This window comes from Thalia democratica, chromosome 2, assembly GCF_965202585.1.
Source record: "Thalia democratica chromosome 2, ktThaDemo2.hap1.1, whole genome shotgun sequence".
Classification (NCBI taxonomy): Eukaryota; Metazoa; Chordata; class Thaliacea; order Salpida; family Salpidae; genus Thalia; species Thalia democratica.
The window spans coordinates 85,309,290-85,331,260 of record NC_139166.1 but is presented as its reverse complement, the minus strand read 5'-3'; the positions used below and the strand labels follow the sequence as shown (position 1 = coordinate 85,331,260).

Genomic DNA, 21,971 nt, shown 5'->3' with positions numbered 1-21,971 from the left:
TACTCAATTTACGAGCTGAGTGCGTTGCCAGTACAAAAATTAAATAAACAATATAAAAAGTTCTACTTTCGAAGCATTTATTTAATTAAATTAAGAATGTATTTTAAATAATCAGAAATAAAATATTCCAAGCTAAACTTTTTTGTAACAGATTTAAAAAATGTTTTAAAATAATCAATAAACTACTCGTAAAACTAAAATATAACTTTGTGATAAAAATAATTCCTGTCAGATTCGACAAAAAGCAGAGTTTTTTTGAATTTATTCAACTATCCAATCAAATAAATTTATTTAATAGAACAGAATTTTAAAATAACATTCATTCTAAGCAAAAAAAAAAACAAAAACAATTTATACTAGTAGATAAAATTAAAGTTAATAAGCTTAATAAATATTTACTTCAAAATAACTAACTAGTCACACCGAAACAAAAAACCTTTAAAAGTTTTGAACAAGAGCCCTACTTCCGCCTGCTGTTGAAAAAAAGGCAAGCTATCAAACTAAAACAATGAAAAACTGTGACAAACTTTAAACAATGCAACGCTTGCAATGCTATGATCGCTTGTAAAAAAAAACTAGATGTTTGTTTGGTTGTTTAAATTTCCTGGATAGTTTAAATAAAAAAATTTATTACTGCCTAGATAAGTTTGTCGAAAAATTATTACAAAAAAATTGTGATATGGTCTTACTGAAAATTAATGATAATCTGTTTCTTATGCGTAACTGTTCAGCCCTTTATAGGTCAAGTGTTCAAAAACTTGAACATGATTAAAAATTTACTGTTGTTAGTAAAATATTCAAAAGCCATTGAACACTTGTTAATATTAAGATATTTTCAATATACTGATGCAAACATATGTTTCATACAGCAGTTAATTTCAAACGTAGTTGCTTCAAATTTTAAATTAAACTGAACTAAACATAAAACTAGTTTAAATAACTAAGGGAACTTTTAGTTTAGATAACTGTCTTTATACAGTTAAAAGTTTTGAAGATAATTTAAATCAATTACAAAATATATAGAAACGGTTTATTTTAAAACACAATCTTGTTGTCATCCAAACAAAACTACGTTACAAAACAAGTTTTACTTAAACTTGATGTTTTTTTTTTTTTTAAAAGAATATTTTTTTTTTCATCAGCTGTAAAACGTTGCTGTTAGAAATTTAACACCCAAACAAAGTATCTTAAACAAATATTTAAAAACAAACAAAATTTTAAAAACAAACAGTTTATTTTTTTGTTAAATAGTGACAAGCAGTCAAACAGCACCGTTTATTTTCCAATAGCAAAGTTTTATATGAATTATTTATTAGAACCATGTTTTTTTTCAAAGTCTTTTGTACTTTGAGATATAATGGAAAAATATGCCTGTGCGTGTGTTGTAGGTTTTTTTCTCATTTTAAACAAAAAATTCAAGTCCTTAATGCTTACAAAAGGAAAATCTAAATTTTATTTTAACAAGTAATAAATTAAAATAATCACAAAATAAAAAATCAAATCTAGCCGCTTAATTTATTTTATTTAATTGCTGTTGTTTAAAACGAAGCAAAAAATATCGAAGGGAGGTATTAAATAATCTTTTATTGAATTTAATAAAGTGTAACAACCTTTATTTAAATATATGCTATAACAGATCATTAATAATTTTATTTTTAAAACTTTCAAAACTTATTATAACTAAAAAAGCAGCTTTTAATAGGGCATGACTAGTCTTTTGTAGTTAAACATATTAAAAAGCTTCTAAGAGTTCATTAAATGAGTCGTTCTTAAATTTTAAATAATATTTGCGTTCAGAATAAATAAGTAAGAAAAAAAATATTAGGTTATTTATTATAAATCATAAAAAAACAAATTACTTTTTAAGTTATTGTTTTCTTAATAGTCTTACTGTGGTATAATTCTCATTAATGTTACCAAATAGTTTGAAAAATCTAAAAATTCTACCAAATTAAGAATTGAAAATAAAACTAAAAGCTGAATACTAACTGTTTAAACTATTTTCGACTACTCATATATAATTTATGAGCATAATTAAGCTATTTCCATGCACGCTACTGTGTAGAGATGCTAAATTTAGTAAACACTTTCTACAACAGATTTTTATTATTAGAATTACAATTTTTAATGATACAAAGTAATTAAACTTAAGATTTACACAAATTTGCCAATTTTCTACATGAAAAATGAAATATAACAACTTATTTAATAAAAGTTAATGCTGTAATTTCATTTTCAAAATATAACCCAATTTCATTACAAACACACCTTTAGTTCACGATTCTGTTAACAACTGTGCTATATTACAGCAAAAAATAATGAATTTAGTACAATACAGGGCAAACAAAAGCCCTAAAATGGTTCAATAAAGCTTTTCGAAAATCAGTACCTTTTATTTACTTTGTTAATCGCATACCTTTTGAGGTTTCACATTTAGTTACATTCTAGAAATAAAACGCCAACTTGTCGAATGTTTACTAACTTATTGTTTTCTATTAGTATTCGGGGCGAATTTATAATACTCGAACCAAGGTTTCAAAACGTCATAAGTAAGTGCTATGAAAAAAAATAGACTAAGATACTATTAGCATTATATGAGAATTATTTAAAAAATTAATTATTCTTTTTACATAGTATTTACCTAACATGAAATTGTCAGTGGCTTTTTGTTATTGAGATTTTAATAGTTTGCGGAAATTGACACTTTAAGTATGCTTAACAACAAAGTGTTTTTAAACCGTCAGCAAATTTTATTCTTTGTTATAACGTTAACGTATTTAAGTATTACTTTAATGCTTAAATCAGTATTGAAGTTCAGGTAAAGTGTAAAACAAAACCAGAATAAATTAAACAAAGTTAGAATAAATTTTTGATACCTTTAAAAGTGTATGGTAACAAAAGCAAGAATAATTTTTAACTAAAATCCAAAATGCTAAAACACAATTGGACAAGTTAAAAGAAAAGTTAAAAGAATTTAAAAATGGAATACAGTTTTTATTTTTAACTATTTTTTAATTGTTTATAACTTTCTTTAAACTAAACAATGCAAATTAGCTTTGCAATAAGGAAGAAACGTTACTTTTACAATCATTAATAACTTACAACGGAAAAGATTGTTATCAAAAGGAAAGTTCGTTTTCTCACTGCCAATGTTTAAACACACCTCACGTTTCAAACAAAATCATGTACATTTAATAATTTCAGGGAAACAAAAACAAGTTAAACAAACATCAACGCTTGCACGATTAGCTATAAACACTTTGAAAATAAGTTAAATTATACTAACACTTAAAGTGTTCGTTCCACTTGTGGGGTTTATGTTGAGACTTTGTGCTTTTTTGACTTTTATACTAGTATTGAAAATCTAAAGTCGTAATTTAAAAATAACGTATAAATTAAACTGACAAATTTTTTTATTGTTGAATTTTGCTACTCGAAAGTATTCTTTTAGTTTGTTTAATCTCAAAAAAAACTAAATGAATCTAGCAATCCTTATCAGTAAGAAATTTATAAAGAACAGACACCGTTTGTATTTTGTTCTATTTGTAGATACTAAGATAAGTCTTGTTTTGCATTCAGTTACTATATAAACTAAACAAAAAACTGATAAATTATGTTAAGGTGGCATGAAAATCTGACACTTTTTCATAAGTTGCACTGTTGATTTAATTTTTAAGAAAAACGCATTGAAAGCTTAATAAAACAATCAAACGTAAAAGTATATATCTACTCTAGTACAAATAGAAACTATTAAGTTGTTAAACAAAAACTTAAACTAAAAGCCTCTAATGTAATAGCTTATTTTTCTGTTTAAAGATTATTTTATTGAGCCATATAAGTGTATTCGATTTTGGCTTTGTTTAAAGTAAACTGAAATTATAAAAAAAAAGATTTTATTTGCTTAAAAATTAATAAATACTATTAAATGATTGACGAAAGATTAAGTTTCTAAATATTATTCCATTTAAGCGTTTTAGTTTAAAAAAAGTCAATTATTTTATTTTCAAAATTTATCAGTTCACTAAAAAAGTTTTAAATAATACTTAGCAAACTTTAAATACGTCTATGTGAGAATACAAGTTGATAAAACGAACCTAGCTAACTATTTAAGCGTTTTACAGCAAAAAATGATTTTACTTTTATTATATATTATAACGATAAACACATAAACACAGTTCATAAATTGTTATAATCCAACTGTAAACGACGACATAAAAGTAATACCTTACTTGTTTTCCAACAAATGTAATATATATAATGTCGTGTTCTAAAGACGTAAATGTTATTCCATTTCTATGCATGTGTTTTGATAAAATAAGTTTTTATTGTAAAAGTAAACGACATCAAGTAAACATTTAATTAAAGTTCGTTATTGTGTTAAAAAGAGCTGATATTCACAGTTAAATTGAATTAAATATTTTAGAAAATTATACAACTAAGCAAAAAGCTAAACTATAAAAAAACTTAAACATTTAGTTTTTCTCAACAAAACAAAAACCTTAAAACTAAGACTTTTCTGTTTCCTGTTGCAATAAGTTTTGCGTTGTTAAAAATAAAACTGTATATATTTAATCTGTTTAGTTAAGAAATTGAATGAAAAAAAAAACAGACTAGGATTTTAAATTAAAAATACAATCAAAACACTGCAATAAAATAAAGATAAATGAAAAAATTCAAATGTTGTTAATTTAACTCACACTAAATTATTACTACGACTTGTTCATTTTGTGGCTGTTATATTGAAAAACTAGCCTGCTTAAATAGCAAATGGTTAAATTATTTGATATGATCGTATAAGTTTTAAAATTTTATGTAAACTTTAGTTAATAAAAACACACTAAAGTTTGCTAAACATTATTAGAAGTTGTGATAAATATTAGCTGATACCTAACAGTGGGGTATTTTCGGTGGAAAAAGCAAATACTTGAAATCTAAAAAACTAACTTAATTAATACTAAAAAAAATAACTATTGTAATTAAAATAGTAACGTTTGTAAACTTAATCAAATTTAAATTACGCTAGAAATACATTTTGATCTTAAAAGAAAAAACAGAAAATTTCAAAGTAGTTTTAAACAATAAAATGCTTTTTACTAAACATAAACTTATTAAAATTATCGAAAGTGTTTCAAGTAAACACTACTCTAATTTGACAGTAAGTAAAGTGCATAATTTAAATTGCAAGATATTTAAAATCGGTATGACAAACACAAGTCTGTTTTAACACAGTTCATAATAATGTTATTTATTTTGACTACAAACAGCACCGTTTAACATTCCTTTAATATTTATTTCTAGTTCAATAAAAATGTTTATTGTCGAACTGTGTTTATTATATAAATAAATTAAAGGACAAAATTAAAGTGATCAGAAAGATAAAGTTATGACCTGTTTAGTAAATTAAAATTAAAGGCGGTTTTTTGACTGTCTTTTTAACAGTCTTTAATTAACACAATCTTTAAAAATTAGGTTTATAAATAATGATAAATAAGAATGCACAACAAACATTTCAATGCTGCAAAATTTAATAAAGAGTTTCAACGTAAGTTTAAGATTTCAAAATTTTTGTAGTTGTACTAAACACAATGTTCTATCGCATTCACATACAAAAAGTAAAACTCTTTTTAGAAAGCTCATTAGTTAGACTTCATTGTGATAAACGCTTATAATAACAAACAGTTTTAAAACTTTACGACATCCTTAAGATTATGTGCTTATATAAACAATTACTTAATGAGTTAATGGTACGTATGTGACTTAGTTTAACAATGCAAAGAAAAATATAAAAACTGTTCACATGGCCTACTTAACCTTTTCTCATAGACATTTTACTGATATTACTGATAAAAGGAAAAATAACTGGAGAGAACTAAAACTACATACTGAACTCATTTTATTTTTTTTGTTAAGATTATTATTATCATAAAAAACTTTAAAGCTTGTTTTACAAATTTTATAAACTAAAAGTATTTTTTTCTTAATGAAGATAAACTGTAAGCTGTTTAATGAAAATTTACATATAAAAAAGTTTTTGATGAAGAATTAAATAAATCTAAATTACAAACTTCAAAATTAAAAAACCACAGAAGGGAAAAAAGTCATTTTGCAAAGCAAAACTTAAACAAGTACTGTTGATAGTTTAACAAGGTTGAACCATAATTAATAACTATCGTAGATTAATTAAATTTTTTAATTCATAAATCGAAATTAACAGCTTTATAATATAGTTAAATGGTAATTTTCAAATTATTTAATACATTAAATAAAACACTTTGTTTTGTAATAGAAAACAATAAATGTAAATTTTGGCACAATCAAAACATTTCTGACTCTTAACCTTTTTTATCAACTAATAACAGTTATACTAAACAATTTTAAATTGGCAGCTAGTTTTGAAAAACACAATTATAAAATTTCAAAAATTTTTGAAATTATTATGTACTCAATAAAAATATACTGTTTATGATTATAAAGTGCTAGTTTTACAAAGGTAGATAACAAAAAGAGGTTTATAAAGTTATCGTTTTTTTTACATTCATTTTAACTTTCATCGTTTTAATTTCAGCACACTTATGCCAACAATTAAAAAAGTTTGAAAGATTTTTTAAACAACAATTTTATTGCTTTCACAAAACAAACTGTTACATTAATTTATAATACTTTGTACAACAACTTAGTGTGTTTTGTTACTGTGTTAACGAAAAGCTTTAAAAGTTATTGTTATTTTTCTTTATGTTCTTGATTCTATTTTCTTTTGTTTTTGACTGTTCTTTTTTTATTTTAAATGTTTTAATGTCAGTAATATGATGTCAACATGTTAAAGAAGTTAAAAAAAAAAGTCTTTTTATTGTTTTCACAAAACAAATTGTTACTTCAGTTTATATAGTACTGTACAAGAACATAGTGTATTTTGTTACTTGAGTTTTTGTCTTCAATGTTTTAAATTTGAATGCAAATGTAAAGATTTCAAACTTCTTTAGATATTTCGGAAACATAATTTTTTTATCATAACTAAATTCAATTTTAAAATTGGGAAATGAAGTAGAAAATATATCACAAATAAAAAGGTTACATAAGGTTAAAAAAAGGCTTGTTTGATTTTACTTTTTAAACTTTTTCTAAACCTTTAGTTTTCTTAAAGAAGTTATGTTTTACGATAAAGGATTTTTAAAAATCAACTTCTTAAGATTTAAGAAAATCCTTTTTCGTAAAACAAAACTTTAAGTTATTCAAAATGTCACACTTAGATTCAAAGTTTACTAACTATATTTCTGGAACCGATCGTATGAAGTTGTTTTGATTAAATATAGCTTTAAAAACTATATTTTAAACATTGTAGCTCTAGATTTTTATCCTTATAAAAAGTTTTTCAACTTATTTTAGTCTATTTTCCAAGTATAAAATTAAATTAATGGTGTAACTACAAAGTATTGATTTTTGTAATATTTTTATGCAGTTTTCTTAAAGCAAATTATTTTAGTTATATACTTTTGTTTTAAATAACATATTTTTTTTTTCAACTATACGTTTAAGAGTGTAATAAACTTTATTCTAAAACAGTTCTAAAACAATCAAAGTAGTTTAGCAAGCTGTTTAAATTCATCTAAAAAAATGTTTTATTTCATTTCTATATCCAAATCCTTATATTCACATAATTATACGTTTTTATTTAAATACTACGAACAAAGTTACTTAGTTTAAAACTTTAAATATGTTATTAGTATTTATGCAGCTTTAAACTCTGTTTAGTGAAATTCAGTGTGTTTTATCTGAAAACTTTTTAATCATTTATTTTATTTTATTCTATTTTAATTAGCTAAAAATTAGATAAATAAGTGTTATTAAAACATAAAAAATTTTTTTTAACTTTGTCCGAAAAATAGTAAATACCAAATAATTAACATATAAAATCGTTATTCATAAACTTTCAATTACAATTAACCTCAATTTTCATTTTAATGAGCTTTTTTGAAATAAATCTGGAACTAAGCACAAAAACTTTTTAAGCTAAAATTAATTGAATAGAGAAACCTATGATTAAACCAATCTTGTTTAAACACAAAACTTACCTTCTATCTCACATGTACAAAAAAAAAACTTTTGAAAGAAAATACTAAAAATAAGAACTTTTAGTGAAAAAAAGTAGTTTTGAAGTAATACATACTTATGAAAGTTTGCAAATTTAACCAAGTTACCAACATACAGTAATATTAAAGTAACAGCTAATAGTAAACTAATTTTCAAAAAATGTAACTAAATGAGAATTCCATTAAGTGTTAATATATTTTAAATTTAATTAGTTTTAATTATTGTTTCACATAATTAACAAAACAAGTTCACAAATTTAAATAACTTCTAACTAATTTTACATAGTTAACAAAGCAAATTTTAAAGCACTATTAGCTGATAACTAGCTTTACATAATTAACAAAGCAACTTTAAAATTATAATAATTGATAACTAATTTTTCATAGTTTAAAAATCAAGTCTTTGAAAACTAATAATTAGTTTAAATAAGTAAGTTTTAGACTACAAACAAAGTTATAGTGTTTAATTACAGTGGTTAAAATTATTAGCAATTAAGTTTATGAAAACTAAATTGTATTTCATAAATAAAAACTGTTCTCGATGTTTACTTACTTACAAATTATATTTTCAAAGCTCTAATTTACGCTAATATTGTATTGTTTCAAAGAAGCGCTCAAAATATTTTGTCCTAGGACCTGTAGTACGAAGGAACCTTTTAGTTATCGAGTTGTACACCACTTAAATACATTTTAACGCCATTGTCCAGGACAAGATAACAAAACAATGATTTTAAAGAAAATTCAAAACTTTTTTAGCTAATAACTTTTTGTTTAATTATACTAGCCTTTTTAAGTTGTATTAATACTTTAATAACTAAATTTTAATTATTACAATAAAAGAGCATTTAAATATACACAAATTTCTTTTAGAATAAAATATTTTAGAAATTATCATGTTTTATTTTGAAATATGAAAACAAATACAAAGTTTAACAGAATTAACTTAAAACCTAGACTTGAACTTAAATGTTTAAATAGTAGATATTAAAACTAACTAAAAAAATTATTTGTTTTCATTTATATAATTTCGAACCTTAACTTTTTAAGTTGCTTGACTGTTATATTATTATATATAATAGTATAATGTTTTTACTTAAATGTTAAAAAACACTGCTTTGAAATAAACCTTAATAAACTATTTAAAAAAATTTATAAAATTATAAACTAAAATCAAAACAGAGCTTACCTTAAGTAGTAATTAAAAGTAAAACGACTCAAACTAAAATATATTCACATCAAGTTAAAAATAAAACTTTCTATACAAAACAACTCTTGTTAAAAATTTTTTGCTAAAAGGTTTTTATTTCATACAAATGAGTCATGACTAAATCAAACATAAACACAACAAATTTGAAAACGCAATTGCAAACTAATATAACTAGCAAAAAAAGTTCTTAGTTACACAGTTTTGATTAAAACAAAACACTATTTTAAAACATCTACTTGTCATTCGCTTCTGCTTACAGAATGAAAAGTATTGAACAAAGTTGTGGAAAACTGTTTGGAACGCTTATTCAATACACGATTATTTTTCTACACTTCCTTATTGAATGCTTTAAGGTGTACGGATAGCTAAACACTGTTTGAATTAAAAAAATTGCAACTTGGTTTCTAAAATTTGAAATTTTGCGTTAATTGATTTTAGTAAAAGCGTAGTTGAAATGTTTTTTTGAAAAATTTACATAAGTAAACTTACATTTATCAAAACGAAATTTAATCAATTGTACTTACACAAGTGTTTATACTTTTTTCGTAGGAAAATTTACTATAAAAGTTTACCTATCAATAAAAACTATCTTAGGTATATAGAGTTAAAAAGTAAAACTTTTAAATCTCAACAAAGTTATAATCAAGTTTTGTCTATTTATATCTTTATCAATACTTGTTTATTAATGGTATTGTGCACTAACTAAATAAATGTTTAATTTTTGATAGAGTAAATTTACTTTGAATACTTTTATACAAACGTTTTCTTTATATGCAAACCAAGTTTATTCCTAATTTTTAACCTCTAGCTTTAGTATCATTAGTTGTAAACTAAGAACAATGAAAAAATAAATTTAATTCAATAGAATCAAAACAAGTTTACGACAGATTATTTTTGTTCATTGCACGACAATAATTAAATGTTAAGTATATTGTCTATTTATAAATTAATTACAACTTTGTTTTAGTTCAACATAAATAGTTTGCTAATATTCACGTTTTAAATCAAAATTTTGCCTTTTTTTTTCATACACAATGTTTAACTTATTTCGAAACTTAATAAATTCTCTAGATTCTAGAAATATTTAATTAAAAAGCATAAGTTTTTTTATATAATAAATTCCAAGAACTATTTTTTTTATTATGGAAACATCTTTTGAACACACTTTCATTAAACTTGTCATTCCTTCATTGGATAATCATTGTATTTAATTAAACACATGACTTATTTTATTGTTTTTCGATTATATTTAAAGCTCATATACAATGTCCATCAATTTATAAAAACTCCGTTATTTACTGTCATATACTTTAAACTTTAATCTTAAGTAAATACTTACTACGGAACTCATCATGTTTAAATTTGTATAATTTTAAAAGTTAGTTTTTTTATGAAAACCAAAAAAAAAAAAAATTGCCTCACACGTACACAGCTCCGAAAGTACCGACTTATGTAAATATTTATTTTTTGACAACTACTTAAACCTTATGAAGATGGAGTATATTACAAGGCCACTAGAATCCGGAAAATGTGCTAAAGTAAATGTACTCAGTATGCTTAATTAATAACGAAGTTTTACGGAGATAAATATATTTTTGAAAAAACTCCGATCAAACAGTTAGTTTTATTTATGGTAATTTTTTGTTCCCAAATTAAGCTCCTTTTAATTTTTTTTTGTTTTTACGGTTGAATTATATCGACTAAAAAGTTTGTTTGTTGACATTTTTTTTAACAAAAAGTGCTTAAAATCCATGTATAATTAGTTTCAATAGTTTATGCACTAAAAATCTAATTTATAAAGTTTCAACAGTGCTTTCGTTTTAAACTTAATTAAAAAGAAATTAATTGTTTACTTTTTATTAAAACTGCACAATCCAGCATGATTTATTGGTATATTTACAGTTTCCACCAAAACTTTTATTTTTTTTATCTATTAGTTTATATTGTTTTTTTTTTTTATTTTACACTATCGTTGTTACTCCGAAACCTTGGTCTGTAAGCGGATCTCGTATTTGATAGAAATTGATCGCGGGTTGGAACTGAGCAGTTCCCGTTTTTACTACAGTGTACAGACCTCTAAATATTTCAAAAGAAAAACAACAAATAATTTTTAAAAATATTCTAAATTTCATAGGAAACTTTCTATATATTTTTTTCGTTTTTTCAAATAAAATAGAACACTGAGCTTTAAACTTACAGACCTTCAGGGAGACGTTTATATTTACTTTATGACTAATTTTAACTCCAATAAAGAAGTCGGCTGCATTTGTAAGGTTTTGGAAATTTTTCCATTCAGAATATTATGCAAATGAGGTAAAGCAATAATACAGAACTAAATGATTAATGTACTTTAATTTTTATTTGTTTTTGTTTTTAACAATTTGTATAATATATTTTAGGTTACATGACAATTCAAATTCGGACAACTCAAATTTCGACAATTCAAATTCTTAAAAAAATGTTTAAAAGACTATATCTCAATAAGTAATATAAATTTTAAAAAAATAAAAAAACTAGATATGTAGATCTTGTTAATATCTACAAGCTACTTTTTTCTTTTTTGCAAAATTCTTAGTATTTTTTAAGATACTTTAAATCTACTAAAAATAACTATGTTTTTTACTTTATTTAAGCCATATCTCAAAAGATATTTAATGTTTTCAAAAAGAAAAAATGACTTATAGATATTAATAGGACCTACATGTTTATTTTTTACATTTGACAAATATAAATTACTTTTTTAGTAATGGCCCTTTCAATTTTTTTTGAAGAATTTTAATTGTCGGAATTTGAATTGTCCGAATTTGAATAGTCGTGCACCCTATATTTTATACCATTGTCTCTAATAAACCTTAAACAATTATAAAAAATAAATACAAATAAAAATTTATCAATCAAAACTTAAAATCTAAATAACTAAAATGTTAGTGAGTCAGAAGCTTTTCGATTTGCAGCTGACAGTATTAAATAGGAAAATTTTGAAGCAAAGTTATTTTAGTTTATGATATTTGTAAAAAAAGGCTGACTTTGTGACATAATTTACAATAAAGTTAAACAAAACTATTTTCTATTAAATTTCAGACCTTTAATAACCAGATGTTACTCAATTTTTTTACTCTTGTAAATGCTTTATAAGAGTAATTACGTATTGAACACAATTTTGAATATGGCGAATACTACACAAAATGCTGCATCGTAATTAAATGTTTAATAAAATTAATCAACAATTTTTTTCTTTGTTGGGAATTAACCTAATGCGAGGTTCAGAAATGACCATTAAACTTAACTGTTTATTTAAATTCATGAATGCTAATAGTAATTATAGTTTACTATAAAACTTGTATTACACAACCTTTCGAAAAAAATATATAAAATGAATTTTCCGATCACTAATAAAGTCAAAAGATCTGGTTTAAAAAACGACTAAATAAAAACCTTCATCAATATTAAAACAAATACTTGAAGGTATATAAGTAAGTTATTTTTATTTTGGTTTTTGATTTTTCAGTTTGCTAGTCAACTTTAAGCCTTAATTTACAAGATTAAATAAAATTCACTATCATTCAACAAGGTTTTCAGAGACAAATTACTATATCCCTAGAGTAGTTTTTATGGTTCTAAAAACTTATCCTATATTGGATGTAAAGTATGGGAAGAAATTCCAAGAAACCTAAAAGATCAGAGCTACCTTGGAGCTTTTCAATCTGGACTATTTTGTTTTTACTTAAAAATCAATCAGATAGAATTCAAACTTAATTTTCTCTATATCTTTTAACAACTAAGATAAGTTGTTGGTATTTTTATATCTGTAATCTATTTTTGGGCTGGTTGATGGTGGTTTGACTTGGTGTGGGCAGAGATGGCTTGGTTTTGTTTTTTTTAAATTTGTTATTTAGGTTATTGTTTTATCTCTATTAAAAATGTGGCTAAAGATAGGTTAGTTTAGTTTTTATTTTACTTAACTTAGTCCTGGATAAGATGTTAAAAGGTATATGTGGTGTGCAACTTGATTACTGAAAGGTTTTTTGTCCTTGTGTGCACTATGTCCTAAGACCAATTATTTGAGCTTCTTTTTTGTCAATCAATAAACTTATATCAATTTATGAGCTAGATGAATAGATTTTTTTTACAGAGGTATAATACTATATTTAACTATCTTTAATAGTTTTAAAATTATTTATTTGTTAAATTGTCAACAATGTTATTAATAAAAACAACTGTTGAGTCCACTGTACAAGTAATGAAATTTTCTAAGTATGTAGAGTATTATATTAAAGCATATTTTGTTTTTGTCTTTAGTATGATTTTTTTTGACTAATATAATTTTTGTGTCTCTTGATCCATTATCAAGTTAACTCTAAAAGTTAAGTTTTACTTTTTAACTTGTTTTTATGTAATGTTATTGGATATTTATCAAGTTTTCTTTAAAATTTATTTATACATTAAATAGTATGATTTCTTTTTAAGATCGCCCAAAGTTTTTTTTACATTATTTATAGTTATGAGAATTAGCAATCATATATGAGTTAAAACATATAAAAGAAGTACTAAATATACTTTTTAAATAAATTTAAGCACATAAAAAGAAAATTTACAGATTTTTTTAAAGTATAGTATGACTTACAGTTTTTGTTTTATACTCATGTTTCTTATTGTTTATATATTTAAAAATGAGATATATGTTTAAGTTTTTCACTGCATTTTCACAACTTCTCCCTTTTTATGTTATTATGGAACTTTATGTTGCATTTTTCGTGGTTGTTCTTGTAAAAAGAGCAACAAGAAAAATTTGAACATACATGATCGTAAAAATTTAAATCTAGGGGAGGAGACAGTGTGTTGCCCATGGTAGACTATGGTTTACACTGTAAATATTGGCAGAAATGGGTATAAAAAAGAGGTATAAAATTAATTATTTAAAAGAAATTATTTAGTTTTGAGTTAATTTAAATAATAATTATTATAAATTGAAAAAAAGTATACAACAATATTGATTTTTCATAGATCTCAAGTTTCTTCAAACTACTCAAAAATTAATGTTATAAAATGTATGGTGTTAGGCTCGATGACCGAAAGGTCTTTCTCCAAACAATCCATTGATTATAGTCGTGAGCGTTCACATTTTTCTTTTTTTTTTGTTGATAACCTGTATGCACAAAAGGACACTTTTGCAGAAAGGGTCAATTTTTCTCAAAAGAGAACTTTCATACAAAGACACTTTTGTAAGGGTTGATTAATATATATGTTTTTTTTATAATTTTTACTAAATAGTTTTTATTTTTTTCTACCACTGTTACTCCTAACCCTTACTGTAGGTTGCTAACTTTTTTTTCCATTTTAGTTTTTTATTAAACAGTTTTATATAAATATTTTATATATGCAAAAGTGACCCTTTGTGAAAAAATGTACCTTTGTGCAGAAGTATTTTCGTGCATAAGTTTCCCTTGTGCAAAAATGTCTTTGTGCATGTTTTTTATTTATTTAATAGTTGGCAAACATGTTTACTGTACACTAGGAACATAAATTAAACTAGTCTGTAACAATAAAAATTTACAAAATAAATTAATTTTGTTTTTTAACTTTTAACTGTTTTTACAATAATATTAATTATAATTTGCACTTCAGTTTAGTTTAATTTCTGTAAAATATTTTGCTAAACTTATTTAAACCAAAATATTAAAAAAAATTGAATGGTCAAGCTAGTTTTTGCTGTACACTAATTATATTGTAAAAAAATAGTGTGAAATTTTTTTTAAAAGTTTTAAGTAAAGCAATTGACAGTGTGAGTTTTGCTTAACAAACTGTGATATAAGAAGGTTTTGTTTTTTGTTGGTAAAATTTTACTTTGCTCAAAAAAATTTTTGAGATTTAAAGGGCGTGTATCACTGTGACCTTCATTGTTTAAAATATACATTAATGATTTACAGAATTACCTTAGTAGACTATTTTTTTTGTTAAACATCATAATAAAAAATAAAACATGCAAGACAGTACAAACTTTAATGTTAAATGAAGATAAAAAAAATTACTGAAGTTTATACAAAGTATTAAATTAAATAAAAATTACTGCTTTGCTGTAATTTTTAACACAAGATATCTAAAACAGCAAAGATAATTTTATCATGGTTGCAACACACTCAGGATAACTCAGGGTGGTTTAATTTTTTGAAAATAGCATGGTAACTCAGTATAACTCAGACTAGTTTGATATAAATAAAAAAATCAAAATAACTTAGGCCAAATTTTTCTAGAACTGTACGAGATTTCGTCAATTTGGTTTCAATATTTTGTAGTTTTATAAGCAAATTTGTTGAACAACTTGCTTTTATTGATTTTGAAAAGTTAAAAAAAAAGTTAAATGTTTGGAAAACTCAGGATGACTTATAACATTTTTTGACTTATAAAGTGGCAACACTGTTTATAACCTGTTTATATTTTAAGATAAGTTCATGTATAAAGGGAAAATTTAAAACTAAATAAATTTTGTTACCTTTTTTTACAATTGTGATGTGACCATAAGGTTGAAATTAAAAGGTAATTATCAAGATTTACAAAAATATCACTTATTTGTTTAAAAGTTGTTTAGATTAGTTGATATATGGTTTTAATTTTTAAGGTGTTAATAAGATAGAAAGAGTTGTTTGTTGTAGAACTAAATAAAAAATAGCTAATACTTTTAAAAAGTGCAAATTTTGTATTAAGAAATTTGTGTCTTTTGAAAATAACTTATTATACTCCTAAATTTTGAACTCTTACATCTTAAAAACTATCTTAAATACTAAAAAAACAAAAGAGCAACTGAAAGTTTAGTTGTTTTTTTAATTAAGACCTTAAAGTTATTTACTTGTTACATCTTTAATTGAAGAAATATTATAATGATTATTTATATTCATAAAAAAGTTTTTGAGTTGTTTAAAGCTTCTTTTTCCTTATGATTCTGGTACTACTAATACAGGTAATTTTATCAATTACTTCTATAACTTTGTATATTGTTTTTTTTTAACTTTTTTATTTTTAAATTGTGGTACTACTAACTTAAGATCCAATTAAGTAATTTACTTCATCATTGAATTTATTTTGTATGAAAACAAATAGAATGAAAGTTTTAACTATTTTAGATTTATCTTTTCAAAGTATAATTAGTTTAAAAATTTACAAATTCTTCATGGAGTCATTTGGGAAGTGTCTGGTTACAAGGTGAGATAACTAACTGTTGTTTTTGATTATTAACTTTTTAAACAAATTAAACTTTAAAATTAAAATGTAAATCAAAAATTCCGTTGTGGTATTCAATTTGACATCAAAGCTTTATTTTTAGCTGTTTTACTACACTTAATGCTTAACATTTAATCATAAATGATTTTTTTGCATAAAAAAGGATGAAAACAAGTTTAGACAATTTAAAATTAATGTTTATTATAAATTAAATTGTCATTGGTAGTTGAATACGTTAATTGAAGATACTATTATTTGAAGTGCACTTTACGTCTACTAAGCCATAAAACATTTGTTTTTATAAAATAAATAAAAATTTTGTTTAAATAAAACTAGTTAAAAGTTATACTTTAACGTTAATTTTATATGCAAGCAATTAAAATATTTTTTACAATTTTTGATACTTTTTTATTAAAATATTTTATTAAGAACTGGACAAAAAATACTAACTCTTGTTTCTTAATGCTGTGTTATCTATCTTACTTTTGATATGTTTGTTACAAACTTTATAGAAAATTTATAATTTTTTAAGATTGACAATATTTGCTAATAATGACAATAAGTATGTGATCAAATATATATTTTAGTATTTTTAGTTTCTTAAAAAATGTTTTATAAAAATGTACAAAAATAACTTTAAACAATTTTTTAGAAGTGTAAATAAACCAAGCTTGTTAAAAAAAATCACTTTGAATTGTTTAAAAAGTCTCAACTTTTGTGATAAAATTAGTTTTGTTGTGGATAAAGTTTTTTAAGCAGGTTTTTTTTTAAACTTTTTTTAAAACTTTGTATTTGATATACTTTTCGGTATTTGATACAATACAACTTTTTATAATAGAATAGGTATTTCATTTTATTTTTTAGAGTTGAAAAACTGAAGACTTTTTGTTTTTACAATATGTTTTTAAAAGTTAAGTTAGTTTATAAAGTTGTTAAAATAAACACTAATTATTTAATAAAACAGTTATTTATGACATTTTTAACAGGAGAATTCACTTGTGTGCGGCCCACAGACTTCATTCAATACACCTGACTGATGAGGAAAACAAAAAGTTGTATGGAAAGTGCAACTGGCCGAACGGACATGGGCACAATTATATGTTAGTTTCACAAAGTTATTTACTAGCCCTCTTTTATTTATATGGCTGGCCTTTGTTAAGTTTATTAACTTGAAGCTAAGCATTTGGTTTTATTGTTTCAAGTATTCAAAGAGTATTTGCAAAATTTGTTTACTTTGCTTGCTTTTTAATTTTAAAGTTAAAAGATTATTATAAGTTATTTAAAACATTTAAAGAAAAGTTAAAGAAAAGTTATTTAAAATATTTGTTCTGACTAGATATATAATAAACTTGTAGAGTTATTTTCATATTTAATTTGTAAAATTTTTTAGTCAGTAATGTTGTATATAAATGTTAAGTAAGAGTTTATAATTTTTAAACTAACCATTTTGCGATTTACATCTTTACTATTTATATGCATTATTGCTTATTTTTAACTAATATTTTCTTACTTTTATTTTCTCCAAAACTTAGTTTATGTTATTTTCTTTTGCCAATAATTTGTTATGGAATTTTCATAAATGGTATTTACACAAGACTTTTTCACTTTTGATTCTTCAAAGCTTTTTTCATATATTTTTAATCTTTAAAAAAAACAGAATAAAAGTAACAGTCGAAGGCAATATAGACCCAAAAACTGGAATGGTTATAAATCTTGTTACTTTGAAGAAGTTCATGCAAGTGAGGGGATTAAATATAAATTATTTGTTTTCCATGTACGTAACTTATTAAGTTTTTTGACAGTGAAGCTAAATACAAGTTTTTTTTTTATATTTTGCGTTTTTAACCTTATTATTTTTAACTATTTAGCACAAGTTATTTTATTGCAAAACTTTTATAACTAGTCCACTACAGGCATAAAAACAAAAAATAATAGACTGCTTTTAATGGGAGTTTTAACTAAACGTATTGGTTTTATATCATAACATCATTTTAATTTTTTGTATTATTTTAGCACTCTATGCTATTATCTTTTTAAAAGTTGTTTTTGTTTTTTCTTAGAGTTAATAAGTAAAGTCTTTAACAATTTTTTAATCATAGGCTGTTATTTATTATGAACTATAATAATGTTATTTTATATCGTACAATTTTTTCTTAGACCACAATAGTTTTTTTTTCAAAAGTAAAGTATAAAAATTGTTCAGCTATTGACATTATAAGCTTTTCGTTGTCTATTGACAATGATTAAACTAATCTCTCTACAAAAAGTTATACTTTAAGCAAAAACACCTGTATAGCTTATTTATTAAAATCTATCTTTGTTGAAACTAATTTGCAACCTTTGATTAAAACATAAAAGCCCTACATAGATTTGTTGGTCCAAAATTTTGTTATCAAGTGAAATAATCAGTTTTAAAGTCATGAAAATCTGTCAGTACCCAGTAGATAATGAAGTACATTATTTAACTGCTAAAACTATTATGTTTTTTAGTTGATTTCATTAGTGATATTAATATTAAAACTTGTTTTAAAAACTATCAACAGTTAGCCTGTGTTAACAATATACAATTTCTTTTGTATTTTTCTATAACAGTAAAACACATATAAAACACTGACTTAATCATGCAAATAAATCTGTATGTTTTTTGTTACTGTATATCCGAATTTTGTAAGTTTTATCTAGTTAAAAACTAGTATTAAAATTATTATGAACACAAAATGAAACTGAACTATTTACATTGTTGTTGTTATAAACAGTTTTATTCTAGCTTGAAGTGCCACTAGCTTGTCAAATAGCTATAATTTCAGTATTGAATATTGTATAATATAAATTAATCTGACTTACAATATTATTCTTCCTTTACAATAAAAACATTTGAAGCCAATTAATTTCAAAACAATATATACAAAAGAGACACTCAATGCAAAAAATAAATATATTTCATGCTGTTTAGGTGGAATATGTTTAGTTTTTGCATTGAGTTTCTCCTTTGTATATACTATTTAAAAATTAATACTAAAAATGTTTGTATTGTTATAAAAAATTTCACAAAAAAAAAACAATAATATAGTCTTGTTACATGATAACTTAAAAAATACATTTGTTACTAGTTTATAAACTTTACAAATATGTGTAATTATAAATTTCAAATTTGTTATTTTCTAAAGGAAAGAGTCATGGACTTGATGGACCACCGCAACCTGGACAAGGACGTGGAGTTCTTTCAAAACGGGGGAAATCCCTCAACTGTGGAAAACATCTGCGTGTTCGTGTGGCGGCAACTGTCTGATGTTTTGAGGGGGGAGGGGTTCGTGCTGAAGAAGGTGAAGATACACGAGACAGAAAACTGCTCGGCCGTGTACAAGGGAGGCGTCTGATTGGTTGAATTTTGTAATGGCTCTGTTAGAGTGTTGTGTCTGTAAAGTTTTTAATTTGGACGTGATTAACTCTTATTTTTAAGTTTTGTATCAAAAAATGTTGTCAAAGAATATAATAAATTAAGTTATGTTTTTAAATAAATTGTTATAATAGTTTAAATTAAATTGCAAATTGTTTGGCTATGTATAAAAATGGTGTTTGGTTGGTTGCTGTTTGTCGCGTGGCTTTTTTGTTTAGTGGGTTGTGATTGGTTGTTTTGTGTATGAGTTTCTCTTGAAACACATGTGGCTGATTTTAATTTTTGGTATGTATTTATAAACATAGAAATCACATGTATTAGCATACATAACTTTTGTTAAAAAAGTAAAGAAATTAAATTCTAGAAATTTATTCGAATAAAATAAATTTTAAAAGTGTCAATTATTTGCAAATGTTGCAGTTTTTTCTAAATGTGTATACAATTTTCTTAAGTACTGACTAAATTTTAAAAAATTTTTATATTTTAAGTTTTTAATTTTTGACTTCAAAGTATATTTATAGAAAATTTTACCTTATAAAAACAATTTATTTCTCAGAAATAAAAAAATTTTATGAAAAATAATAAACAAAGTTTAAAAAAATATCAAGTGCCAGATTAATATTTCGTTTTTTCTTTCAATTATGTGCGTATTAGGTTTAGTATTTTTGCCGCAGTTAAAGTTTTTTTTTTTGCTGTACTGAAAATTTAACTGTGCCTTGTAAATTTAATAAAAATAGTTTTAACATGTTTTTTATTTCTAATATATTTAGTGTTTTTCGTGGTGTTTTTTAGCAGTGCAATATTTTAAAATCATTATGTAAAAATTCTGTGTTTACTTTGTTTTTATTTTTTTAGTTTGTATATTTCTCTGGTCAAAATTTAGTAACAATTTTAATTAACATTTGAAAAAAAACTTAAGTACTAAAGTTTGGATGCCGCTGAAATTTTTTTTATAAATAAGCCAATAAAATTGTGTATATCTCGTTAGTTTAATCACCTTTAGATATGCTTTAAATACGTAAACATCCAGAATAGATATATAAAAAAATAGTTTAATATTTACTTGTAAAATTTATGTGCATCGCAATCTATAAATATTTTCAGTTTCAACACGTTTTATCATTCTATTACAAAATATAATATGTTTTACCTTTTTTTCTCTGTACATTTTAAAACTAAAAACAATGTAGTTATAACGTGTTTGTTTTGAGAAAAATGATTCATATATCTTTACATGTGTCTATTTAACAACTTGTTTTTCTTATAAAGACTTGTTTAGTCATATTTTAAAACAAAAATATTTATTTTTGCAACGTTTAAAAAGTATACTATGAGCCTTTTTAAAATTAATAAGTTTTTACTTGATTTAGTATATACAGGGTTGCCACAAAACTTGGAATCGTAGAAAATTCTAGAACTTGAGAAATTTTGGAAAAAAAAGTGGAAAAAACTAGAATTTTGAACAAAAATAAATATAAAACCTGTTATTGTAAACAATTTTTATATTTATTTAAAAATTTTATGTCATCATCAATTTTTTATATTAAAAGACACAGCCAAAGTAGCTTTACAGTATCTTTTCAATGTTGTTTAACTACACTACGCAGTTTTTACCTTAAACTTAACTTTAAACTAAAAATAGTCCCAAAAATGTGTACTTTTGAAAAATCTGGAAGAAATTCAGTAAATCTGGAAGAAATTTCTCAAAAACCAATGGCAATCCTAAATCTAATTTCTCTTTTAGCAACACCAATATTATCTTGCTGTTTATATTAGGTTTATAAATAATATGTTCCATATATATTTAGTGAATACATAATGTAATTTTTATCAAGTAGTGAAAAAATATTATTTTAATAGTGATAACGTTTATAGGTTAAGAGCTAACATTGTACAAAAAACTTAAAGGTAATATAGTTTTAAAAGTTGGTACCTTTGATTTTGTAAACTTTTATTTCACATTTAACAAAAAACAATCATTGAGTAAAATTATAAAACTTGTCTTATGACAAGTAACTTTTTTGAACAGAAGTTTTTCTACAAAGTTTTCTTTGATAAAAGAAAC

The 21,971-nt window shown here is 23.4% G+C and overlaps 1 protein-coding gene across 1 annotated transcript; it reads left to right on the top strand.

Annotated features, from left to right (window-relative positions):
- Nucleotides 1-16,419: 16,419 nt before the first annotated feature.
- Nucleotides 16,420-20,296, top strand: LOC145829378 (6-pyruvoyl tetrahydrobiopterin synthase-like). Its single transcript, XM_082937148.1, has 4 exons — nucleotides 16,420-16,491; nucleotides 17,496-17,609; nucleotides 18,167-18,248; nucleotides 19,677-20,296. Exons 1-4 carry the CDS (start codon nucleotides 16,460-16,462, stop codon nucleotides 19,884-19,886), a joined length of 438 nt encoding a protein of 145 aa, XP_082793274.1. The 5' UTR covers nucleotides 16,420-16,459; the 3' UTR covers nucleotides 19,887-20,296.
- Nucleotides 20,297-21,971: the final 1,675 nt, after the last annotated feature.

Excerpts from the sequence above, each read along its gene's own strand:
- LOC145829378 (XM_082937148.1), top strand. The coding sequence starts at position 16,460 with ATGGAGTCATTTGGGAAGTGTCTGGTTACAAG. Across the intron at positions 17,610-18,166 it reads GGACATGGGCACAATTATAT|AATAAAAGTAACAGTCGAAG; the intron begins GTTAGTTTCACA and ends TAAAAAAAACAG. Across the intron at positions 18,249-19,676 it reads CTTTGAAGAAGTTCATGCAA|GAAAGAGTCATGGACTTGAT; the intron begins GTGAGGGGATTA and ends TATTTTCTAAAG.